Genomic DNA, 21,389 nt, shown 5'->3' on the forward strand with positions numbered 1-21,389 from the left:
TGGAAATGTTGATATGTTGCTTTTATTTTTTTTGGTTAAAAAATGAAGATTATCTTCTGTCTTTGCTCGGATAGGAATCGGCTGTGCATCTGTCGTCATTGTCTCCTTGTTGAATGTTTACTACATCGTGATTCTGGCCTGGGGACTCTACTACCTCTTCCAGACCTTTCAGAGTGAGCTACCCTGGGCTAGATGTGGCCATACATGGAACACCCCACACTGCATCGAGGACAAACTGCGGAAGAATCTCTCCCTGTGCATCACCTGCAATGGCACCAACTACACGTCACCCGTGACAGAATTCTGGGAGTAAGAATGTCGACAATTCCATTATCATGTTTTTACCACATTTAGCCAAAATTTTGCCAAGGTCAGTCCACGCTGGTTGGGCTGATGGATACAGACTCACAGCCGTTAGGTCCAAGGGGCCACGCTGATTGCTCCTTCAGGTACCATGGAAACAGGCAGCTCAGGCTGCCAGATGTGCCAACCTGGTGTGGTACATGAACGGTACAAAGCCCGCTCGTGAGTTGGTGCCACTCTGGATGGGGCGTTGCTGCCTCGGGTGAGCATGGGGTTAAAAACCAGCCGCGATTCTTGCTCTTTCAAAGAGCCGGCACAGGTGCGATGGGCCGACTGGCCTCCTCGTGCTTGTATCGTTCTATGATTGTGCTCACTGTATAGGCATGGTGTGAGATCAGGATTGGGTCTCAGCGACAGTGGGCCATGAAACTCGTTGTCCAGGTTCATAAATTAATCCATTCCCTCTGCCCTGGTCTCTACGTACCTACCCCCCCCTCGTCTGTCTTCTGATGCTCTGTTCAATTTTGAATGGTTTCTAACCCCAGTTGTCCCCACTGTGGACATCCAGGCCCTCTACTCCTCCATCTCTCGCTGTGACAATTCCTAAACTCTCCATGTCTTTCTCGAGCAGTGCCCCCCAACCAGTCCCCATCTGTTACCCGCCCTCCTCCATTTGGCTAAGCCTGCTCTCAGTCTCAACAACTTCTCTCTGAACTCCACTCACTTTCTCTAAATGAAAGGTGTCACTACGGTGAGCTGCATTTGGTACCAGTTATGCCTTGCATTTTGTACCATGTATGGAACACACCTTGTTCCAGTCCTAATGAGGGCCCTTCTCTGTTCCTCTGTTACATCAGTGACTGGGTTGGTGGCACTTCCTGCTTTCATTCTGATTTAAAGAATCTCATTGACTCTTCGTATCCTAACTCGCACCGAGTCCCGGTCACCCATCACCCCCTGTGCTCGCTGACCTACATCGGCTCCCGGTCTGGGAACGCCTCGATTTTAAAATTCTCATCCTCGTGTTCAAATCCCTCCATGACCTCACCCCTCCCTATCTCTGTAACCTCCTCCAGCCCTAAAACCCTCCGAGATCTCTGCGCTCCTCCAATTCTGGCCTCTTGTGCATCCCCCACTTCCTTCGCCCCACCATTGGCGGCCGTGCCTGGGCCCTAAGCTCTGGAATTCCCTCCCTAAACCTCTCTGCCTCTCTCTCCTCCTTTACGACCCTCCTTAAAACCTACCTCTTTGACCAAGCTTTTGGTCACCTGTCCTAATATCTCGTTACATGGCTCGGGGTCTGATTTACGCTCCTGTGAAGTGCCTGGGGGACGTTTCACTACGGTGAAGGCGCTATATAAATGCAAGTTGTTGTTGTTTTTGTTGACCCTGCTTCTCATTTCCACCTGTCCCTCGTCTCACCTTCACCTGTCCCTCGTCTCACCTTCACCTGTCCCTCGTCTCACCTTCACCTGTCCCTCGTCTCACCTTCACCTGTCCCTCGTCTCACCTTCACCTGTCCCTCGTCTCACCTTCTCCTGTCCCTCGTCTCACCTTCTCCTGTCCCTCGTCTCACCTTCACCTGTCCCTCGTCTCACCTTCACCTGTCCCTCGTCTCACCTTCACCTGTCCCTCGTCTCACCTTCACCTGTCCCTCGTCTCACCTTCACCTGTCCCTCATCTTATCTTAGGCACTTACCTCTCCTTCCAGGACACATCTCTCTCCATCCCCAGGCTCTGAGCTTTCATAGAATCATAGAAAGGTTACAGCACGGAAGGAGGCCATTCGGCCCATCGAGTCCGTGCCGGCTCTATGCAAGAGCAATCCAGCTAGTCCCACTCCCCCACTTTTGCAGACTCTGTTGCTAACAGACTCCACAGATTCTGTTCCTTCTCATCTCCTTTCCTGCAAAGACTCTATTTCCGTTTCCCCTCCTCCACTGTATCCCCTGCAGCGCTCTCAAGTCTTTGCACCCGAGATTCTGAGATGCCCTTTCTCCTCAGCCCAGGTTCTCCCTGGTCTGTAGTGGACCAGGGTCCCATACCCAAGGACTCTCCCTTCTCTTACCTTCTGTCCCATCACCCACCATGTCTACCAGATCAATTTGTGCCATCTACAATGTCATTCCACTGCCAAACATATCTTCACCTCCACCCCCTCTCTCTGTTCTCCCAAGGGAATTCTCCTTGCCAGATGCCCTTGTTCTTTTCTTCCAAGAAAGAACTTCCTTCCCGAGACACTTTCCCACAGAACTGTAACATGCACCTGTCCAATGTTGATAGATTAGGCCCCCCAAATATTCCTTCCTCGTAAGACAGTACTTTACCTGTACATCCTCCAGTCTAGTGGGCTGTCTGCTCATGGTGGGGCCACATCTACATCGGAGGGACCAGAAATGGATGAGCTGTCAGCCGTGGCTCAGTGGGTCGGTGGGAAGCACTTTTGTCTCTTGAGTCAGATGGTTGTGGGTTCAAGTCCTACTCCAGAGACTTGAGCCCAATAATCTAGGGCTGACACTCCCAGTGCACTACTGAGGGAGCGCTGCACTGTCGGAGGTGCCGTCTTTCAGATGAGATGTTAAACTAAGGCCCCGCCTGCCGTCTCAGGGGGATGTAAAAGATCCCAGGACACTATTTCGAAGAAGAGCAGGGGGAGTTCCCCCCTCAGTGTCCTGGCCAATATTTATCCCTCAGTCAACATCACTATGAACAGATTATCTGGCCACTTTCATATTGCTGTTTGTGGGATCTTGCTTTGCGAATTTGGCTGCTGTGTTTCCTACACGTCAGAAAATACGTCATTGGCTGTAAAGCACTTTGGGATGTCCTGAAAGGCACTATATCCTTTCTTTAGACATCTCTGTTGTGTCCACAAGTGTGATTCTGCTCACCACATCAACTCCTCCCTCCCATTCCGGCTCCACCCACCCTCTCGTTCGCCTTCCTCCCTGCAGCAATACAAAATCAGTGAAAGTTTTAGGATCAAGGTCTGATCTTCCTCCTTGGCATTCTGCAACCCTCCTGGTCAGAGTGTCGATTTCATTAACTTCAGGAGGCCTTTTATTGCCTCACTCACTTTCCTGCCTGGTTCTCCCATTCGCCTTCCATTTTGAGAATTGTTTCCACTTCCATTTTGTCTTTCTAGTGCCCTCTCCGTCGTCTGCCTGAAACGATCTTTGTGTATCATCCCTTGGGATGCCTACCCTAGGTGGCCTGAGTCAACCATGCAGTGTGGGGACTGGAGTCACGTGTAGGCCCAGTCCTGGGTAGTGGGGGGGGGCGGCTGGTTTCCCAAACCCTGAAGAGACGTGAGCGAACCAGTTGGGTTTCTACAATAATCCGGCAACTTTGGTGATCATTTTCTGGTGTTGCCGGATTTATTGAATTGAATTTCGCACCTTTTGGTGGGATTATCGGCTCTCGACCCTTTGGGTTGTGATTCCAACACCACATCCGCTAGGCTATCTCACCCGTGGTACATTTAACATTCCCGGCTCGTGTAATTATTCCTGTTCTTTGTCCCTTCTTCTCTTTGTTATGTTACCTTAAAAAGCCTTTCTCTTTCCGCACTCTACGTTTGGCAAACGGTCTCCACCCAAAAAGTTTAACATTTCCTTTCTCTTTTCAGATGTTGAGGAACCAGCTCTGTGCCTCCAGCATTTTCTGCTTTTATATCTGACTTTGCATTTTATCTCCTACACAAAGATCAGGCCGTGTCAATCCTGGGGTCACAACCACGCCGGGTTGGCACAACTCTGGGGGGGGGGGGGGGCTGGAGGCCACAGGAATGGCTGGGGTGGCAAACAGAAATGTTACTGGTGCAGTAGGAGGTACACTTGGGGTGTTAAGGCAGTGTAGAGGGAGCTTTACTCTGTATCTAACCCTGTACCTGCCCTGGGAGTGTTTGATGGGACAGTGTAGAGGGAGCTTTACTCTGTATCTAACCCGTGCTGTACCTGCCCTGGGAGTGTTTGATGGGACAGTGTAGAGGGAGCTTTACTCTGTATATAACCCTGTACCTTTCCTGGGAGTGTTTGATGGGACAGTGTAGAGGGAGCTTTACTCTGTATCTAACCCGTGCTGTACCTGCCCTGGGAGTGTTTGATGGGACAGTGTAGAGGGAGCTTTACTCTGTATCTAACCCGTGCTGTATCTGCCCTGGGAGTGTTTGATTGGACAGTGTAGAGGGAGCTTTACTCTGTATCTAACCCTGTACCTGCCCTGGGAGTGTTTGATGGGACAGTGTAGAGGGAGCTTTACTCTGTATCTAACCCTGTACCTGCCCTGGGAGTGTTTGATGGGACAGTGTAGAGGGAGCTTTACTCTGTATCTAACCCTGTACCTGCCCTGGGAGTGTTTGATGGGACAGCGTAGAGGGAGCTTTACTCGGTATCTAACCCTGTACCTGCCCTGGGAGTGTTTGATGGGACAGTGTAGAGGGAGCTTTACTCTGTATCTAACCCGTGCTGTACCTGCCCTGGGAGTGTTTGATGGGACAGTGTAGAGGGAGCTTTACTCTGTATCTAACCCGTGCTGTACCTGCCCTGGGAGTGTTTGACGCTGACAGCGTACCTGAGATGTCCTGATCCCCAGTAATGCCACCCTGAATCAGTAGAAATGATACGTAAATATATATATTGATAACTTAAAAAGTTGCTGCTTAAGCTAAGAGGGAATAAGTTTTTTTCAAATATAAGCAGAGAAGTTCACAAGTTTCGAGATCAGTATATATTCAGACTCCCAACGATTTCTGTTTTCGCTGTTATCTTCCAGTTGTTTACCTCTGTGCCACTTATAAAACGTGTGGTGGCGTCTTGTACAGTCGGGCAGAGGGGTGCCCAAAAACTGCCAGTCAAGCGGGTCCAGAACACTAAACGGGACGGGGAGCTTTGAAACTCCGTTCACAGGGATTCCTTAATATTCCTTTATCCTTGACCTTCCGGGACCTTCCGGGACCCGGTCCCCTTATTGTGATGTCGAGATCGCAAACAGAGTAAATTGGAAGTTGTTTTAAATCGAAAGGTAGCACTTGGCTGTTTTTTTTAAAAAAAAATTTTTTTTAATGTTTACTGAACACGTTTTTATTTATTTTTTTCTATATTGCATGCCGGCTTTCATCCCTCCGAGGACCCTTGGCATGCTCGCCTGCTTTAAGTGAGCATGTTAACTGCCATGACGCTGCCCGAATGGAACTGTGGCACGTGCCTTCGTTTGAATTCTCTGCTTCTCTCTCTCTCCTTTTTGTTTTTCGCTCTGAATGGAGGTACCGGAGAATAATAATTGCTTTTGTGTTTTTTTTCTCCCCCCCCCACCTCTCTCCCCTCTCTCGTTTTCCCAGGCGGAATGTCCTGGACCTCTCCAGCGGAATCGAAAAGATCGGCTCCCTGAAGTGGGACCTGGCCCTGTGTCTTCTGGCTGCCTGGGTCATCTGTTTTTTCTGCATTTGGAAGGGCGTCCGATCGACTGGGAAGGTGAGACTGAGGCTCGTTTCACAAACAGTTGGCAGGAGGGCACTTTTTGGGGCAGTAGCTTGTGGAGTGATTTGAGACCTCATGAGGCCGTGAAAGACGCTGTATATACATGGCCTCGCCCCTCCCTATCTCTGTAACCTCCTCCAGCCCTACAACCCTCCGAGATCTCTGCGCTCCTCCAATTCTGGCCTCTTGCGCATCCCCCATTTTAATCGCTCCACCATTGGCGGCCGTGCCTTCAGCTGCCTGGGCCCCAAGCTCTGGAATTCCCTCCCTGAACCCCTCCCCCCTCTCTCTCCTCCTTTATGACGCTCAGAGATTGACCTGCTCCAGTTCTTAATTTTTTGCCCTCCCCCAAAATTGGGCACGAAGGGGACCAATCACCCACCCTCCAATGTGTCAAATACAAAAAGTGAAAGCCAATTTCGTTTCGTCCCTTTATGTCCATTTGCGATGACCGAGCTGTGCTCAGTTTTTTTTCATGGGTTGTTACGGACAATAAAATCCACCCCTATTTTTGAATTGGGGGGAACCAAAATGATAATAAAAATGTAACTGTTGGGTGTTTATGCTCTCTTGACCCTGTTTGTATTCTCACATCCGGCCCCTCACTTCCTGCCACCTTAAATCAATTGACCCAACAAATTACTGGCGTTGTTGCCTCACTTCCAGTACGTGCTTCAATAAACACAAGCTCAGAACTGTTTTGACTCGATAAGGAAATAACCCAGGAACCACACCTTGGTGAAGAGGATTGATAAGTCCTATGATCTCACTTCTTGCGCCGATGACCTGTTTGCTGGGCCTTTCCAGTGTTACTAAAGCCCTTACACGGCCAATTACGGAGGGTGCAGTTTTCGGCATTTTTGTGTTACTGTCCTGTTGTGCAAACTCTATATCAATTGGGAAATTCCACCCTCTATCGCCAAGGTCCTCACAGACTGCGTTCACTGTTGCTCGGGGATAAGATTGTCCGCCGTCTTTCTTAGTGTTTTGGCTTTGCCCCAAGGTAACTTAACCAAGGTCCACGTTTCTCAAACCCAGGAATAATCAACGCACGATCCACCTCAGACAACACGCCCCTCCTCATTGAAAGCTTTTGTCTTGTACCAATTCCCTTCCCCCTCTGCTTGTTAACTTTTGCTGTCACCATCCCCTCGCAACCAATGGCCACCAGACTGAAGGCAAGAGCGAGGGACCAGCTCCAAAGCCTCGATGAAAGCAACTCAGCAACCGAGTGCCTGGAGATACTTTTCCTAGTCTCTACGTAGCTAACCTCCCAGTCACTCCTAGCAACCTAGGAACTGGCCATTCAGCCCCTTGAGCCTGTTCTGTCATTCTATTAGATCATGTACTGATCTGTCCCTCAACTCCATTTACCCGCCTTTGCTCCACAGCCCCTGATACCTTTACCCAACAAAAATCTAACCATCTCAGTCTTTAGGGGGAGAGCATTCCAAATTTCCACTGCCCTTCCCTCTTGAACGGCCTGGCTCTAATTTTAAGGTTCTGCCCCCTTGTTCTGGATTCCCCCACCAGAGGAAATAGTTTCTCTCTATCTACCCTATCAAATCCCTTTAATCATCTTAAACACCTCAATTAGATCAACCCTCAACCTTCTAAACTCAAGGGAATACAAACCAAGTTTATGCAACCTGTCCTCGTGATTTAACCCCAATATCGTTCTGGTGAATCTGCGCTGCACCCCCTCCAAGGCCAATATATCCTTCCTGAGGGGCGGGGCCCAGAACTGAACCCCGTCTCCAGATGGGGTCTGACCAGAGCTCTGTACAACTGAAGCATCACTTCCTCCCCTTTGTATTCCAGCCCCCTGAGATCGATGGATTTTTGGACTCTTAAGGGAATCAAGGGATATGGGGTTCGGGCGGGAAAGTGGAGTTGAGGTCGAAGATCAGCCATGATCTGATTGAATGGCGGAGCAGGCTCGAGGGGCCGTAGGGCCTACTCCTGCTCCTATTTCTTACAAAGGCCAACATTCCATTAGTCTTTTTGATTGCTTTTTAACCAGTGTACCAGCTCTTAATGATTTGTGTACATGGACACCTAAATCCCTTTGCTCCTCCAACCCACTTCTCCCTCTTACTTCATGTTTTTTAGGCCTGATCCCAGGGCCCACCCACATCCTTCAGGAAATTCAAGACGATACCGTTAACCTATTTTATTGTCTGTTTTCTCCTCTGCTGAACAGGTTGTTTATTTCACCGCGACATTTCCCTTCCTGATGCTATTGGTGTTGTTGATCCGTGGAGTCACCCTGCCAGGAGCAGCTCAGGGAATCAAGTTTTATCTGTATCCTGATATAACACGCCTGGGTGATCCACAAGTAAGTATCCTGCAGGGGCCTAGACCGGGTTGCATTTTTACTGAGACAACTATGGCCTCCCTTCCCACAACAAACATGATGTGGAGATGCCGGTGATGGACTGGGGTTGACAATTGTAAACAATTTTACAACACCAAGTTATAGTCCAACAATTTTTATTTGAAATCTACAAGCTTTCGGAGGCTTCCTCCTTCGTCAGGTAAATGTCAGGTAAATTTACCTGACGAAGGAGGAAGCCTCCGAAAGCTTGTAGATTTCAAATAAAAATTGTTGGACTATAACTTGGTGTTGTAAAATTGTTTACAATACACAACAAACATGGCCTCCTTGCCCACAACAAACATGGCCTCCTTGCCCACAACAAACATGGTCTCCTTGCCCACAACAAACATGGTCTCCTTGCCCACAACAAACATGGCCTCCCTGCCCACAACAAACATGGTCTCCCTGCCCACAACAAACATGGCCTCCCTTCCCACAGCGAACGTGGCCTCCCTGCCCACAACGAGCAAGGCCGTTCCCAGATTTTGGTACGTTTTTCTTGAATGTGCAATTTTAGCAAATATGTCTGTATTGTAAGAATATATCAAGGTTTTGAATTCAGCCTTTTTTTTTGTGCACACCCTCGCCTTCAAATCCACCCTACCAATCAGACAGGCGAAAAGTGGTTTTCCTCAATGGGCCCTGATGGTCCATGCTTGTCAGTCAGTGCCTCGAACCAGAGACTGATGGTCAGAATGAAGCAGGAGTGAGATCCAGACTTTCCCGCCACCATTGTCTTCGTGGGCGAAACGGCGGGATCTGTCCCTAGGGCTGGCACCAGAGGCTCAGTGTGCAAGTGCACTGTCTGGCGCGGTACCAACCTTCCCAGACGGGGACAGTCCCAGTTTCAAGCCTTGGACTGGGCTGGGTGAACTGATCTCGGCCGGAGTAACAATCGGGAGCTGTGGATTGGCCTGAGCGCCCCGATCACGGTCTGTGGACCGCTGCCGGGAGGCGCCTGCCTGGACGGCTGATGGTTGGGGGGGGGGGGGGGGGGGGAGGATTCCCATGGGATGTGAAGCCTGCTGTGACCGAATAGCCATCTTACTGTTCCTGTCTGGACCTGTGCGTGAGTGGCCACTTGGGCAGCGGCATGTAATGGGGGGGGGCTTTCAAACACTGAATAAGGGGGGCCGTACCCCAACATGAGTTGGAGGAGACCAACCATCTAATAAACGGCCTCCCTCCCTTCCGCATTGCGAGCGTTCACCCCACCTGGTCGATAAGCTGTCCCAACATGTCTCTCTCTCTCTCTCTCTCTCGTCTCCCCCCACTCTCTCTGTAGGTATGGATTGACGCAGGGACTCAAATCTTTTTCTCCTATGCAATCTGCTTGGGAGCAATGACGTCACTGGGAAGCTACAACAAATACAAATACAACTGCTACAGGTACGTATGAGTGAGAGGGGAGGATGTTATGTGGGGACTGCGGGGGGGTGGGGGTGTTTAGTTATGAAGGGTGGGGTGGGTGGGGAGTAGAGGAAAAAAAATGGGTCTGTTCACACAGGTCCCCTTCTGCACTTTATTAACACCATCCATCACTTATGACATATGTGCAAATAGGGACTGTTTGCTCCTGGGATGTCTCAACAGCGGCACCAGTTTTGTATCAGGCTTCGCGATATTTTCCATCCTTGGCTTCATGGCTCAAGAACAAGGGGTGGACATAGAGGACGTGGCAGAGTCAGGTACGGACCGTGCCGGCAGCAGTAATCAGTCGGCGCAATTTAAGAGATTTTATTATCTATCGATAACCTATATGTTCGCAGTGTGCTTAATTCTTAAACGTTGCCCCTATGATTGATTCCACCTCACAGAGTCTTGTCTGAATAATCTCGCAGATATGTTTGCCTGGGGTTAAAAAAGACAAATAAGGAGGGTGGAGCCCCGGTGTGTGGGGAGGATTGGGAAACAACGCTGCTTCCTGGTTGAGACGGCTGCAGAGAATCCTGCTTCCCTTTGGTGGTGGGTGAGGGGGTACAATGCCAGCGTTAATTAGCACCTCACCGCCTTGGCATTCCCCCCAGTCGCTGGTACATTTTAAATTAAAAAGAACAGAAACTACCTCTTGTTTCCTCGATGCCTTATCTGCACAGCCTGGTCTGGTACCTGAGGGGTTACGGTCCAGGAAGCTCCCGTTTCGGGTCCCCCCCCTTTTGGTCAGTCTGTGCTGACAGAGCTGACCTCAGCCCCGGGCAACAGCTTGTGTTGGGGGGGGGGTGGGGGGGAGGGTTGACCTCTGTGCCCGCCCCCCACCTCGGATTAGGGGGATGGGGAGGACGGGAGGGAATCAGCCAGGCGTGTTCCCCCACTATTCATTGACTCCTGCTGGAAAGTATGAGGTCGTGGTTTGGGCCAAGCTGTGATGCCACCATCAGTGGAATAGCTCCCACTGCCTGGGACTCGAGTCCAGGTAACTGAGGGTGGGCTGCCGCCTATGGAATTGCTCCCCAGCGAGAGTCCGCACCTTCGGCACCAGTGTGGAAACAATGGATAAATTGTGATCGTTGTGTCGCTGCGAACCATCTCCCCGAAAGAATTTTTTGAGTTTAATTCTGTGCACTCCAGCTGCGTAATTCCACCTCCTGATCAGTGCCAGCTCGCAGGTATGGGCCGATCTGTAGCAAGAACAGCCCTCAGTTCTCCCGAAAGATCCCATAGGAGCTTTGATGGACTGTGTTCGGGACAGGCAAACAGTCCCTTGGTGGTTGGCCCTCCGAGGGAGCGGTAGGGACTTCTCTTGCCCCTGTTGTTGGTCACTGGCACTTGTGTTGAAATCCAGCTCACCCTGGTGCAGGGAACTCTCCTTGCTTCCGTCTGGCCTTTGGGTGCTCAGCAGGCAAGGGACCAAAGCGGGAAACATAGGAACAGGAGGAGGCCATTCAGCCCCTCGTGCCTGCTCCGCCATTTGATAAGATCATGGCTGATCTGTGATCTAACTCCATATACCTGCCTTTGGCCCATATCCCTTAATACCTTTGATTGCCAAAAAGCTATCTATCTCAGATTTAAATTTAGCAATTGAGCTAGTATCAATTGCCGTAACTTAGCACAGATTGGCAATAGATTGGCACTAGCTTGGTGAACACACGCTGACAAGTCACGAGGGCGACTGGTGTGGAAAATTGATGTGTCAAACTGGTGCAGTAGGAGGCACGTTTCTGAAGTGGGTACAGAGGCACATTCATGGGTCAGTGTAGAGGGAGCTTTACTCTGTGTCTAACCCTGTACCTGCCCTGGGAGTGTTTGATGGGACAGTGTAGAGGGAGCTTTACTCTGTATCTAACCCTGTACCTGCCCTGGGAGTGTTTGATGGGACAGTGTAGAGGGAGCTTTACTCTGTATCTAACTCTGTACCTGCCCTGGGAGTGTTTGATGGGACAGTGTAGAGGGAGCTTTACTCTGTATCTAACTCTGTACCTGCCCTGGGAGTGTTCGATGCCCACACTTGTATGTTCCAGCACTGTCATCTCTAATTAAACTCACCCAAAAGGAAAGGAATGAAAACTATTCATAGACAAAAGCCCTAGAGCAGGAAACGTTTTTTTAAATATTTTCTTTTCAAGATTTATTGGTTCCCTCTGGCTGCCTAATCCTCCTGTAGGGGAGGGACTGTGGAGTGGTCTCGCTGACCAGCCAGCGCTGGGGGCAGAGGGGTGCAGACAATTCAAGTCGCACTCGAGCTGTGGTCCCGAGGGAGAGAACACTCTGCTTCTTGTGTGGAGCTTAATCCTCGGACAATCCGTGACCACGTGACAAGAGAGAGAGAGAGAGAGAGAGTCTGGGCAGCCAAGGAGCTCGAGGCCTTGCACCCCTCGCTATCGGAGGCACGTGCCCTTGACTCACTCTGCTGTGGTCTCCCTGAGATAGGCTTAGTGTTAAAAAAAAGAAAGACTTGAGTCACTGCCAACAGGGGCATTGCAGCATTTATTAATAATAATGATTCATACTTTACCAAATGGCTCAGTGCATCGCACCACAGTTGAAGGCACCTTTCCGGCGATGTACTTTTAATGGATTTCTCTTTTTAAAAAAACATACGTTGAAAATATAAAATTAGATTCGAGACTATAAGTTTTTTTGGGAGGAGATATTTTTTGTGTGTCTGTGTTTGTTTCCTTGAAATCAAATATCGATTTGTACCGATGGCCCTTTTTTAAAAACTGTATCCTCACCCCTTCCCCTTTAAACACGGCCCCACTGTTCGATATTATTTGTAAGAAAGCAGAATTATGAATCGGAACCGATGGCGTAAATATCACAGGCCATTTGTTGCAGACAGAGAAATCTAGAATTTTTCATGGGGGGGTGGGGGCGCAAATGAGGTGGGGGATGGGAAGGATTTTCGGTTTCCCCCCAATTGATTGGACTCACAATATGGCGCCAACTCATCACCATTACATCATCTGGTTAGATGGTTCCTCCAACTGCACCCATTTCACCTTCCAGACGGAAGGTTCTCTATTAAACGTTCCCACCAAAGAGAATCGAGCAAAGACTAGCCCCAATCTTCATTCATCCTCGCGTCTCCATCATTCAACCCCCAAGTGCTACTCCTTCCTTCCCCACTCCTACATACAATAGTCACCCCCGCCATCCCCCACCCCCCAAACTCCCCACTTCCAACTCCCTTTCTGAGGGAGCCAACGATCTCGGCATCTGCCGCTGACTCTGGGGTCTGTGTGTGGACAGGAGGGTGGGGGATAGCCGAGTCTGGAGGCTGTTAATCTTCTCCCCGTGCCCTCCAAGATCGGCGCTCAGTGACGGCTCAGGACATTTTCTCCAGTGACCCTTTGTCTCCTCCTGGCTCATCCCCACTGAGGTCATCCTCTCTGGGAGGTCACCGCCTGCTACACAGGAGATCTTGAGGGGTAAATTTGCCCCACTACCCTCTCCCTTCACCATCCTGTACCCCCCCCCCCACAACATCATGTTTAACCCCCCCACAACACCATGCCTACGCCTTCCATTCAACACCCTCCTGTAGCACCTGAAAGTCTGGGTCACAGATGTGTTTTCCCTCCAGTTTCCTTGCCTGAGGTACTGACTACTCTTGGAGTTTGGTTCCTAGCAACCAACAGGCCTGAGCAGGCCTCTGGCCTGAATCAGCCATTCTATGCCTCTGTGTGTGTGTGTGTGCTGGCAGCTGCCTGACCCTATCCTCATCCCCGTGTTTGTGCACACTTACACACACTCGTTTCCGTTGCTTAGAGACCAGAATGGGAACCATGGCAGACTCCCTACCCTTCCCCCAATACTAAGCTTAAGGAGACCATAGCCAATCCCAGCAGCCTCCCAGTGTGGGATTGGTGAACCCAACACAGACCTGGGATTGAAATCAGTGTGTGCGCGCGTGTGAGCTCACTACCGCACCAGTTGTGTATTTACACACTGAGCCTCCAAGAGGGTGGGGTTTGACTTGGCATCAGGGAGTATGCTTTCTATCCTGATTTATTTTCCAATGAGTGCATTTTAAAAACGAAGAGAATGATCACTGTATGTTGTACCTGGGAGCCTCCATTCACTAACTGATCGCAGTCACACCGTGAGCCATTAACAGGAGTTAGACTCCCTCGGGTACACTGTACAGATGGTTCCAGCACGTCCACCTCAGACTTTCTAGATTTGGATCGAAGCCTAGTTGGAATCCCCTGACATTCACCTCAAGACACAGCCTTCAGCCAATAGCCACCGAGGCCCACTTGGGGTTCACGGGGTTCCCTTGGGATCCTGAAGGTGCTGGGTTTTCACTTCTGCCTCCCCCCCAACTTCCCCACTCCCACTCCTCCCACCACCTCCAGCCCATCCATTCCCACTTCAAGTGAGGCCTAGTCAAAGGGTTAATCAAAACAAAATAATCGGTTTCCAGAGAACAAACGTCTACTCAAAGCCACAGTCACCTTTACACAAGGAGTGACCCTCACTGCTCACCCACTGGGACCCTCCCATTATGATTCACCATGACCACAAACTACAACACACACCACCAACTGATTTGATTGACTTTTTTTGACTGTCGATTCGAAAATTAACATGGCCTCCCAGACCAGCGGCAACTGCGAATCCTGCTAACCTTTTCATAGAATGTTACATCACAGAAGGAGGCCATTCGGCCCATTGTGCCTGTGCTGGCTCTGTGAAAGAGCTATCCAATTAGTCCCACTCCCCCCTGCTCTTTCCCCATAGTCCTGCAAATTTTTTCCCTTCAAGTATTTATCCAATTCCCTTTTGAAAGTTATTATTGAATCTGCTTCCACCGCCCTTTCAGGCAGCGCATTCCAGATCAGAACAACTCGCTGCGTAAAAAAAAAATTCTCCTCATCTCCCCTCTGGTTCTTTTGCCAATTATCTTAAATCTGTGTCCACTGGTTACCGACCCTCCTGCCACTGGAAACAGTTTCTCCTTATTTACTCCATCAAAACCCCTCTTAATTTTGAACACCTCTATTAAATCTCCCCTTAACCTTCTCTGCTCTAAGGAGAACAATCCCAGCTTCTCCAGTCTCTCCACATAACTGAAGTCCCTCATCCCTGGGACCATTCTAGTAAATCTCCTCTGCACCCTCTCCAAGGCCTTGACATCCTTCCTAAAGTGCGGTGCCCAGAACTGGACACAATACTCCAGCTGAGGCCCAAATCCAGTAAACTGCAACAAAGAAGGTGAAATAACCGGGCGATAAATCCTTTTCACGTAACTTAGGCTCCCGCCCTGGACATTTTTTTTAAAGCTCCTTTGCTTCCGGAATGATCCCTACCTGGCCCCGGAACGATGTCGTCCGAACAGAAATAACTTTTTAATAATCTTTCACGCGCTTCGAAAAAATACCAATAAAGGAATGGGCGTCGGAGTCTTTCCTTGAACAAGGAAATGAACTGAGGTTTTAATAAAAACAAAGATTAAACTCTTATTATTGTAAATGTGCAATGTTCCTCCTATCAACGAATAGAATGACGTAGAATTTTACAGCAGCGAAACAGGCCATTCGGCCCGACTGCTCTGTGCCGGTGTTTATGCTCCACACGAGCCAAGTTGAGTTCAGCAGGTTTTGGCGGTGAATTGGGTTGTTTTATTATTGATTTAAGCATTTCCCATTGCAGTAAAAAGAGAGTTTTGAAAAGTTGATACGCATGCTAACTTTGTTTAAGAGATTCTGCTGTGATATAAAGTACTTGTGTTTTATGACAGATGGAATTACATTATCATTTAGTGCCTCTTGTCCCCTCCCCCAATCCCCTTTATTCCACCCCCCCCCCCCCTTCCCTCCCACCCATCCTGTCTCTGCATTTTCCTCCTTCTAGGTCCTGGTCTGGCATTCATCGCTTACCCGAAAGCTGTGAGCATGATGCCATGGCCTACATTCTGGGCTGTCTTGTTCTTCGTCATGCTCCTACTTCTTGGATTGGACAGCCAGGTCAGTTGGAAACTCTTAGGGTCTCGCGCCTCGAGCGCTTAGTGACGCCTGGAACCTCGCGGTTAGACGGGGGGCCAAGTGGGGCTCGCTCGCTCCCTCCCTCTCTCTCTCTCTCTCTCTCTCTGCTCGTAAAAAGAGAGAATTCCGATCCGGTTCCGGTAACATTGCACCTCTCTCCCCGCTCTCCCCTCACACCCTGTCTCATCGGGGATTTTTCTGCCGTGTAACTTTCCTCGGCAATTTTTATTCCTCACCGGGGAGGAGGAGGAGGGGGGGCGAGGGCGCGAGGGAGGGGAATTGTCCGGAGAGGTAGAATGGTTCATACACTTATGTTTTGCCGTCTAATCGGCGGGAGTCAGATTTACTGAACGCTCAGGTTACAGCAGGAAACTGTGGTTTCCCCCCCCTGACCCCCGATCCCCCCCCAGCTCTCTCAAGGAGTCTGGCCGCAGCAGCACCCATCTGTTCCCCCTCCCCCCTTTAAACCAGGACTTTGCCGTGAGCTGTCGGTAAAGGGGAGGGGCATGCTTACCATCTCCCGGTTTCAGGGAGTGCTGGCGATGAATCTTATTCCGCAGGTTGTCGCGGCTCAACTGACAGATAAGGTGGCAGCGCTTTGTGCGTTTGTCCACACGCGTGTATCCGGGTCGGCGTGTGTCTGCACACGCGTGTCTCTGGATTGTGCGCGTGTCCGCACACGTGTCTCTGGGTCGGCATATGCCCGCAGGCGTATCTTGGGTTAGCGTGTGCCCACACGCGTGTCTCTGGGTCGGCGTGTGTCCGCACACCTGTATCTCTGTGTCGACATGTGCCCGCACGCATGTCTCTAGAGCAGTGTGTGCCCACACGCGTGTCTCTATGTCAGCATGTGTCCGCACACGTGTCTCTGGGTCGGTGTGTTCCCACCCGTGTGTCTCTGGGGCAGTGTGTGTCTGCACACGTGTGTCTCTGGGTCGGCCTGTGTCCGCACACACGTGTCTCTGTGTCGGCATGTGCCCCCCCATGCATGTCTCTGGGTCGGCGTGTGCCCACACGTATGTCTCTGGGTATGCTTATGCCCACACACGTTTCTGGGTTGTGTGTGCCCACACACATGACTGGGTTGTGCGTGTACCCACACGCGTGTCTCTGGTGTGTGCACATGCCCGCATGTGTGTCTGGTTTGGCGTGTGCCCACCCACGTGTCTTGGGGTTGTGTGTGTGCCCACACGTGTGTCTGGTTCAGCATGTGCCCACACATGCGTCTCTGGGTCGTGTGTGCCCACGCACGTTTCTCTGGTTTGGTGTGTGCCCACACACGTGTCTCTGGGTTGGCGTGTGCGTGTGCGTTTGTATGCGCGTGCGTACATCTCTGCTTCTGCGTGTGTGCGTATACACACACCTGCCCACGTGCTCATGTATGCCCTTTTGTAGGTCCATACATGTGTGCAAGTGCATTTGGGCACGCGTGTGTCTGTGATTGTATGTGTGTGCTTGCGTGTATTTGTGCCTGGGTGTGCGTCTCATTGAATCAGTGTTCACCCTCGCTGTACACACCTCCACATTTAGGGCAGCCTCTTCTCACAAGCATCAAACACATTCCCCTCCTCCCAACACCCACCGTTCCCCTGGCTCTTGTCCACGGGGCTGGGTCAGGAGTATCTCGCACGGGTACAAATTCCCACTTGCCCCCAGCTGGCACTGTGACTTTTCGTTCATTTCTTGGAGTGAACAATAAACTCCAGCTCAGATCGGACCCCCCCCCTCTGTTTGAAATCTGAGAGGAAAGAGTGAATTTTCAAGCATTCTTTAAAAGGGCGATCCTTTTATCATTGAGGAAACAGAGACTGAGCTAGCAGCCGGTCTCAGGGCGATCTCTCACTGAAGTTCTCCCCACGAGTTCCCGATCTCGGGGGGGCGGAGGGAGGGAGGGGGAGCCAGCTCAAGGGAATCTCCCCCTTGGGATCGATGGGGCGGGTCAGTAAAACGGGCAGTGGGGGGGGGCGTGCTCGCACCCAATCCCTGATGACTTGGCGAACGGAGCTTTGGATGTCTGTCCTATTGGCCGTTGGGGTGGGAGGGAAGGATTGACCCAGAAGTGGGAGCAGGAGGATCAGTTTTTTGAGTGTAAATAAAAATACAACAAAGGTCCTGGTCGTTTTTTTTTGCAAACCTGTGAGGCCTGAAAGCATTTTGCATTGGAGTCTCCTGGCGATTGGCCCAGAGACTTGTAATTGACATGTGAGTTAATTATTGTACATCACATCCTGTTTAATGTGTGCGGCCAGGTGAATGATCAGGGATCGTTAGTTATTGTTACTTTTTTCTTAGCAGGAGTTGGGTGGGGATCTGTTTGATCAGTGGACTGACGTTTGTACCTAGAGTTGGTTTTTTTTCTGGTCTTACACAGCCTGCCTGCTCCTCTCCCCCTGCTCCATGGACAGAATTGGGGCTTACCAGTGAGACCCTCCTCAGGCAAATATCCCACCACGCGCTGTTCAGGCTCACACGCGACGGATAGGGACATCCGGGCAAGGTGTCGGGAGGGTCCCTGGAACCCGTTCTCCCAAGCGAGGGGTGGGTGCCTTGAGGAGAGGAGGGGGAGATAATCGGGAGGGGGTAGGGGGGAGGGGGAGATGGGGAACGAAACTGAGCTCACCCTGACCCGCCTGTAATGGACACCCCCCCCCTCCCCCCCCTGGCCTTGCGCTGTAGTAATCTCCTTCCAATGTGTACCCAGAGCAGGTGTCTAGATGGAACGTTCCAGATACTATTCACCTCAGTGTTTACTCGCTGTCAAGTGTTGATTAATATGCTGAAACTCTTACCCACCCTCCTCAGAGATCAACAAACAAATGGCAAAGAATCACACGGCTGTAAATAATATTTACTTAAAGGTGTGGCTTTGATAAAGCTCAGATTAGTCAGAAATACCTGTTGTGTTTTAGCATTGAGCTGATTGAGCTTTCACAACTGATGTAAGAGTGGTTCATTCCAACTCTGCCCTTCGACCTTTGACACTTGGTCTTGGATCCTGGCTGTTGGAGTCCCACCTGCAATGAGTTTAGGGGCAACTCAAATCCGTGTCCCAGTGGACCTGGACCAACAGCACAAGTCTGCCCAATTTTGACAATTGCACTTACGGACATTATAAAGATCTGGAAAACTGAAATATCGCACTGGCACATCGTCTAAGATTGGAGCAGTGTAGAGGGAGCTTTACTCTGTATCTAACCCTGTACCTGCCCTGGGAGTGTTTGATGGGACAGTGTAGAGGGAGCTTTACTCTGTATCTAACCCGTGCTGTACCTGCCCTGGGAGTGTTTGATGGGACAGTGTAGAGGGAGCTTTACTCTGTGTCTAACCCGTGCTGTACCTGCCCTGGGAGTGTTTGATGGGACAGTGTGGAGGGAGCTTTACTCTGTATCTAACCCGTGCTGTACCTGCCCTGGGAGTGTTTGATGGGACAGTGTAGAGGGAGCTTTACTCTGTATCTAACCCGTGCTGTACCTGCCCTGGGAGTGTTTGATGGGACAGTGTAGAGGGAGCTTTACTCTGTATCTAATCTGTGCTGTACCTGCCCTGGGAGTGTTTGACGGAGTGAATAGGTGCCTGAGCCGGGAGACTGTTCCATTCCCAGCACTGAGATCCGTTACCTGGATGATAATGAGATTGACTGAAATGGATGTTGATGTGATGAAGCTTAAATCTGTAACTATCTTGTGGTTTATCAATTCCCTCACAGGCTGCCTACAAGACACAACAGAGACCCAAGGGGCTTGTTATTAATGCCCCCTTCTCTCCCCCCCCCCCCTCCTCTCTCCTCCACCCCCTCCTCTCTCCCCCACCCCCTCCTCTCTCCCCAAACCCCCTCTCCCCCACATCTCTCCCCCACATCTCTCCCCCACATCTCTCCTCTCTCCCCCACATCCTTCCTCTATCCTCCACATCCCCTCTCTCCCCGAGACCCCCTACCCCACACCCCCTCTCTCCCCCATATCCCTCCTCTCTCTCCTACAACCCCCTCTCTTCCCCATACCCCCTCTTTCCCTCACACCCCTCCCCTCTCCCCATACCCTCTCTCTTACACTCCCTCCTCTCTCCCCCACTCCCCCCTCTCTCCCCCACTCCCTCCTCTCCCCCGCACCCCTTCTCTCCCACACACCCTTTCTCCCTCACTCTCTCTCTCTCCCTCACCCCTCTCTCCCCACTCCCTCCTCTCTCTCCCACTCCCTCCTCTCTGCCCCCCCCCCCCAAGTTCTGATCCCCAGCCTGTGCTGAGTTGGCCGGGATTGTCCTCAGCACCTGTGGCTGGGGGTGGGAGAGATATCAGGCAGGATTCCATTAGTGACTTTTGTCGGAAGGTGTGCACGCACATATGGACATCAGGTGTAGGCAGGAGTGGACTCGGCCTCCCCCCATGGTGGAATACCCAACCAACACTCAGTGGCTGGGGTTTACCTGTAAAGAATGGCCAGTTGTGCGAGGCACTAGGGGTGTCCAGTGCCTTTGGGAGCCCCAGCAAGAGGGTGCGTTAAGAGTGAGTGGAGGGGTGGGTGGGAAATGATTAATTTCATAACGTCTACACCGGTTGTCCATTGTACGTTGCACCTGGTTTTGAGAATTCTGGTTAAGTTTGTTGTTACGCTACTGCCTCTCAAGACAGGACAGATGGTGCCTCATCCATTTAATTATTAGTACTGGGCTAATGAAAGCAGAAGGAGTGATAGACCTGCTTTGAGTGACACAGGGAAATCCAGGGAGTGTGTAAAAGTTGGGAATGCGACCCCTGGATTGTGATGGAACCTATCACCTGACCTTGTTTTATCTTTGACTTGTTTCCTACAGTTCGTAGAGGTCGAAGGGCAGATTACTTCATTAGTTGACCTTTACCCATCCTTCCTAAGGAAGGGTTACAGACGGGAAATCTTCATAGCTATAACATGCACACTCAGCTACATTCTGGGGCTGGCCATGGTGACTCAAGTAAGTACTGTACCGGGCCTCTTCTCTCCAATCTTTTACTCTCCTGTTTTCTTGGTAAAACCACCTCGTTCATTCGCGACTCTCCGCTGTGATGTTGTTGAGAAACCAAGGTAGAAAAGCCAAGACCCTCCCAATTTGCCAGCCACCAAGATGTAGGCATCATTGACAAGGCCGGCTTTTATTGCCCATCCCTAGTTGCCCCTTGAGAAGGTGGTGGTGAGCCGCCTTCTTGAACCGCTGCAGTCCGTGTGGTGAAGGTTCTCCCACAGTGCTGTTAGGAAGGGAGTTCCAGGATTTTGACCCAGCGACGATGAAGGAACGGCGATATATTTCCAAGTCGGGATGGTGTGTGACTTGGAGGGGAATTTGGAGGTGATGGTGTTTCCATGTGCCTGCTGCCCTTGTCCTTCTAGGTGGTGGAGGTCGTGGGTTTGGGAGGTGCTGCTGAAGAAGCCTTGGCGAGTTTCTACAGTGCATCCTGTAGATAGAACACACTGCAGCCACTGTGCGCTGGTGGGGGAGAGTGGATGTTTGAGTTGGGGGATGGGGTGCCAATCAAGCGGGCTGCTTTGTCCTGGATGGTATCGAGCTTCTTGAGTGTTGTTGGAGCTGCACTCATCCAGGCAACTGGAAAGTAAGAAGCCAAGGTTAATCAGGGAGGGATAGTTAGGTGATGCCATGCTTGGGTTTGAGAAACCTGTAAACTAGGAGGAAGGGAAGGGTGAGAGGGCGAGAGAGTTCTAAGTTTTGAGGTTCTACTGAAGACTGCGCTTTATTGAGAAACCCAAGACCCACAAGGCAGGACACCTTCAAGTTTAAAGAGCCGGGAGGGAGATGAGGTAAATTGGGACC

The 21,389-nt window shown here is 50.8% G+C and overlaps 1 protein-coding gene across 5 annotated transcripts in view; it reads left to right on the forward strand.

Moving 5' to 3' along the window:
* Positions 1–21,389, forward strand: part of LOC137333985 (sodium- and chloride-dependent taurine transporter-like) — a 66,829-nt gene that overhangs the window by 26,911 nt on the left and 18,529 nt on the right. For 4 of the 5 annotated variants that reach the window (XM_067998371.1, XM_067998368.1, XM_067998369.1 and 1 more), the window contains 7 exons: positions 75–309; positions 5,642–5,774; positions 7,984–8,118; positions 9,446–9,549; positions 9,724–9,848; positions 15,460–15,572; positions 20,400–20,537. In XM_067998371.1, coding sequence (XP_067854472.1) covers positions 75–309; positions 5,642–5,774; positions 7,984–8,118; positions 9,446–9,549; positions 9,724–9,848; positions 15,460–15,572; positions 20,400–20,537 — 983 coding nt within the window. Of the gene's footprint in view, positions 1–74; positions 314–5,641; positions 5,775–7,983; positions 8,119–9,445; positions 9,550–9,723; positions 9,849–15,459; positions 15,573–20,399; positions 20,538–21,389 lie in introns of those variants that run through there. The other variant, XM_067998373.1, reaches the window with a different exon arrangement.

This window comes from Heptranchias perlo, chromosome 17 (assembly GCF_035084215.1).
Source record: "Heptranchias perlo isolate sHepPer1 chromosome 17, sHepPer1.hap1, whole genome shotgun sequence".
In the NCBI taxonomy this organism is placed as follows: domain Eukaryota; kingdom Metazoa; phylum Chordata; class Chondrichthyes; order Hexanchiformes; family Hexanchidae; genus Heptranchias; species Heptranchias perlo.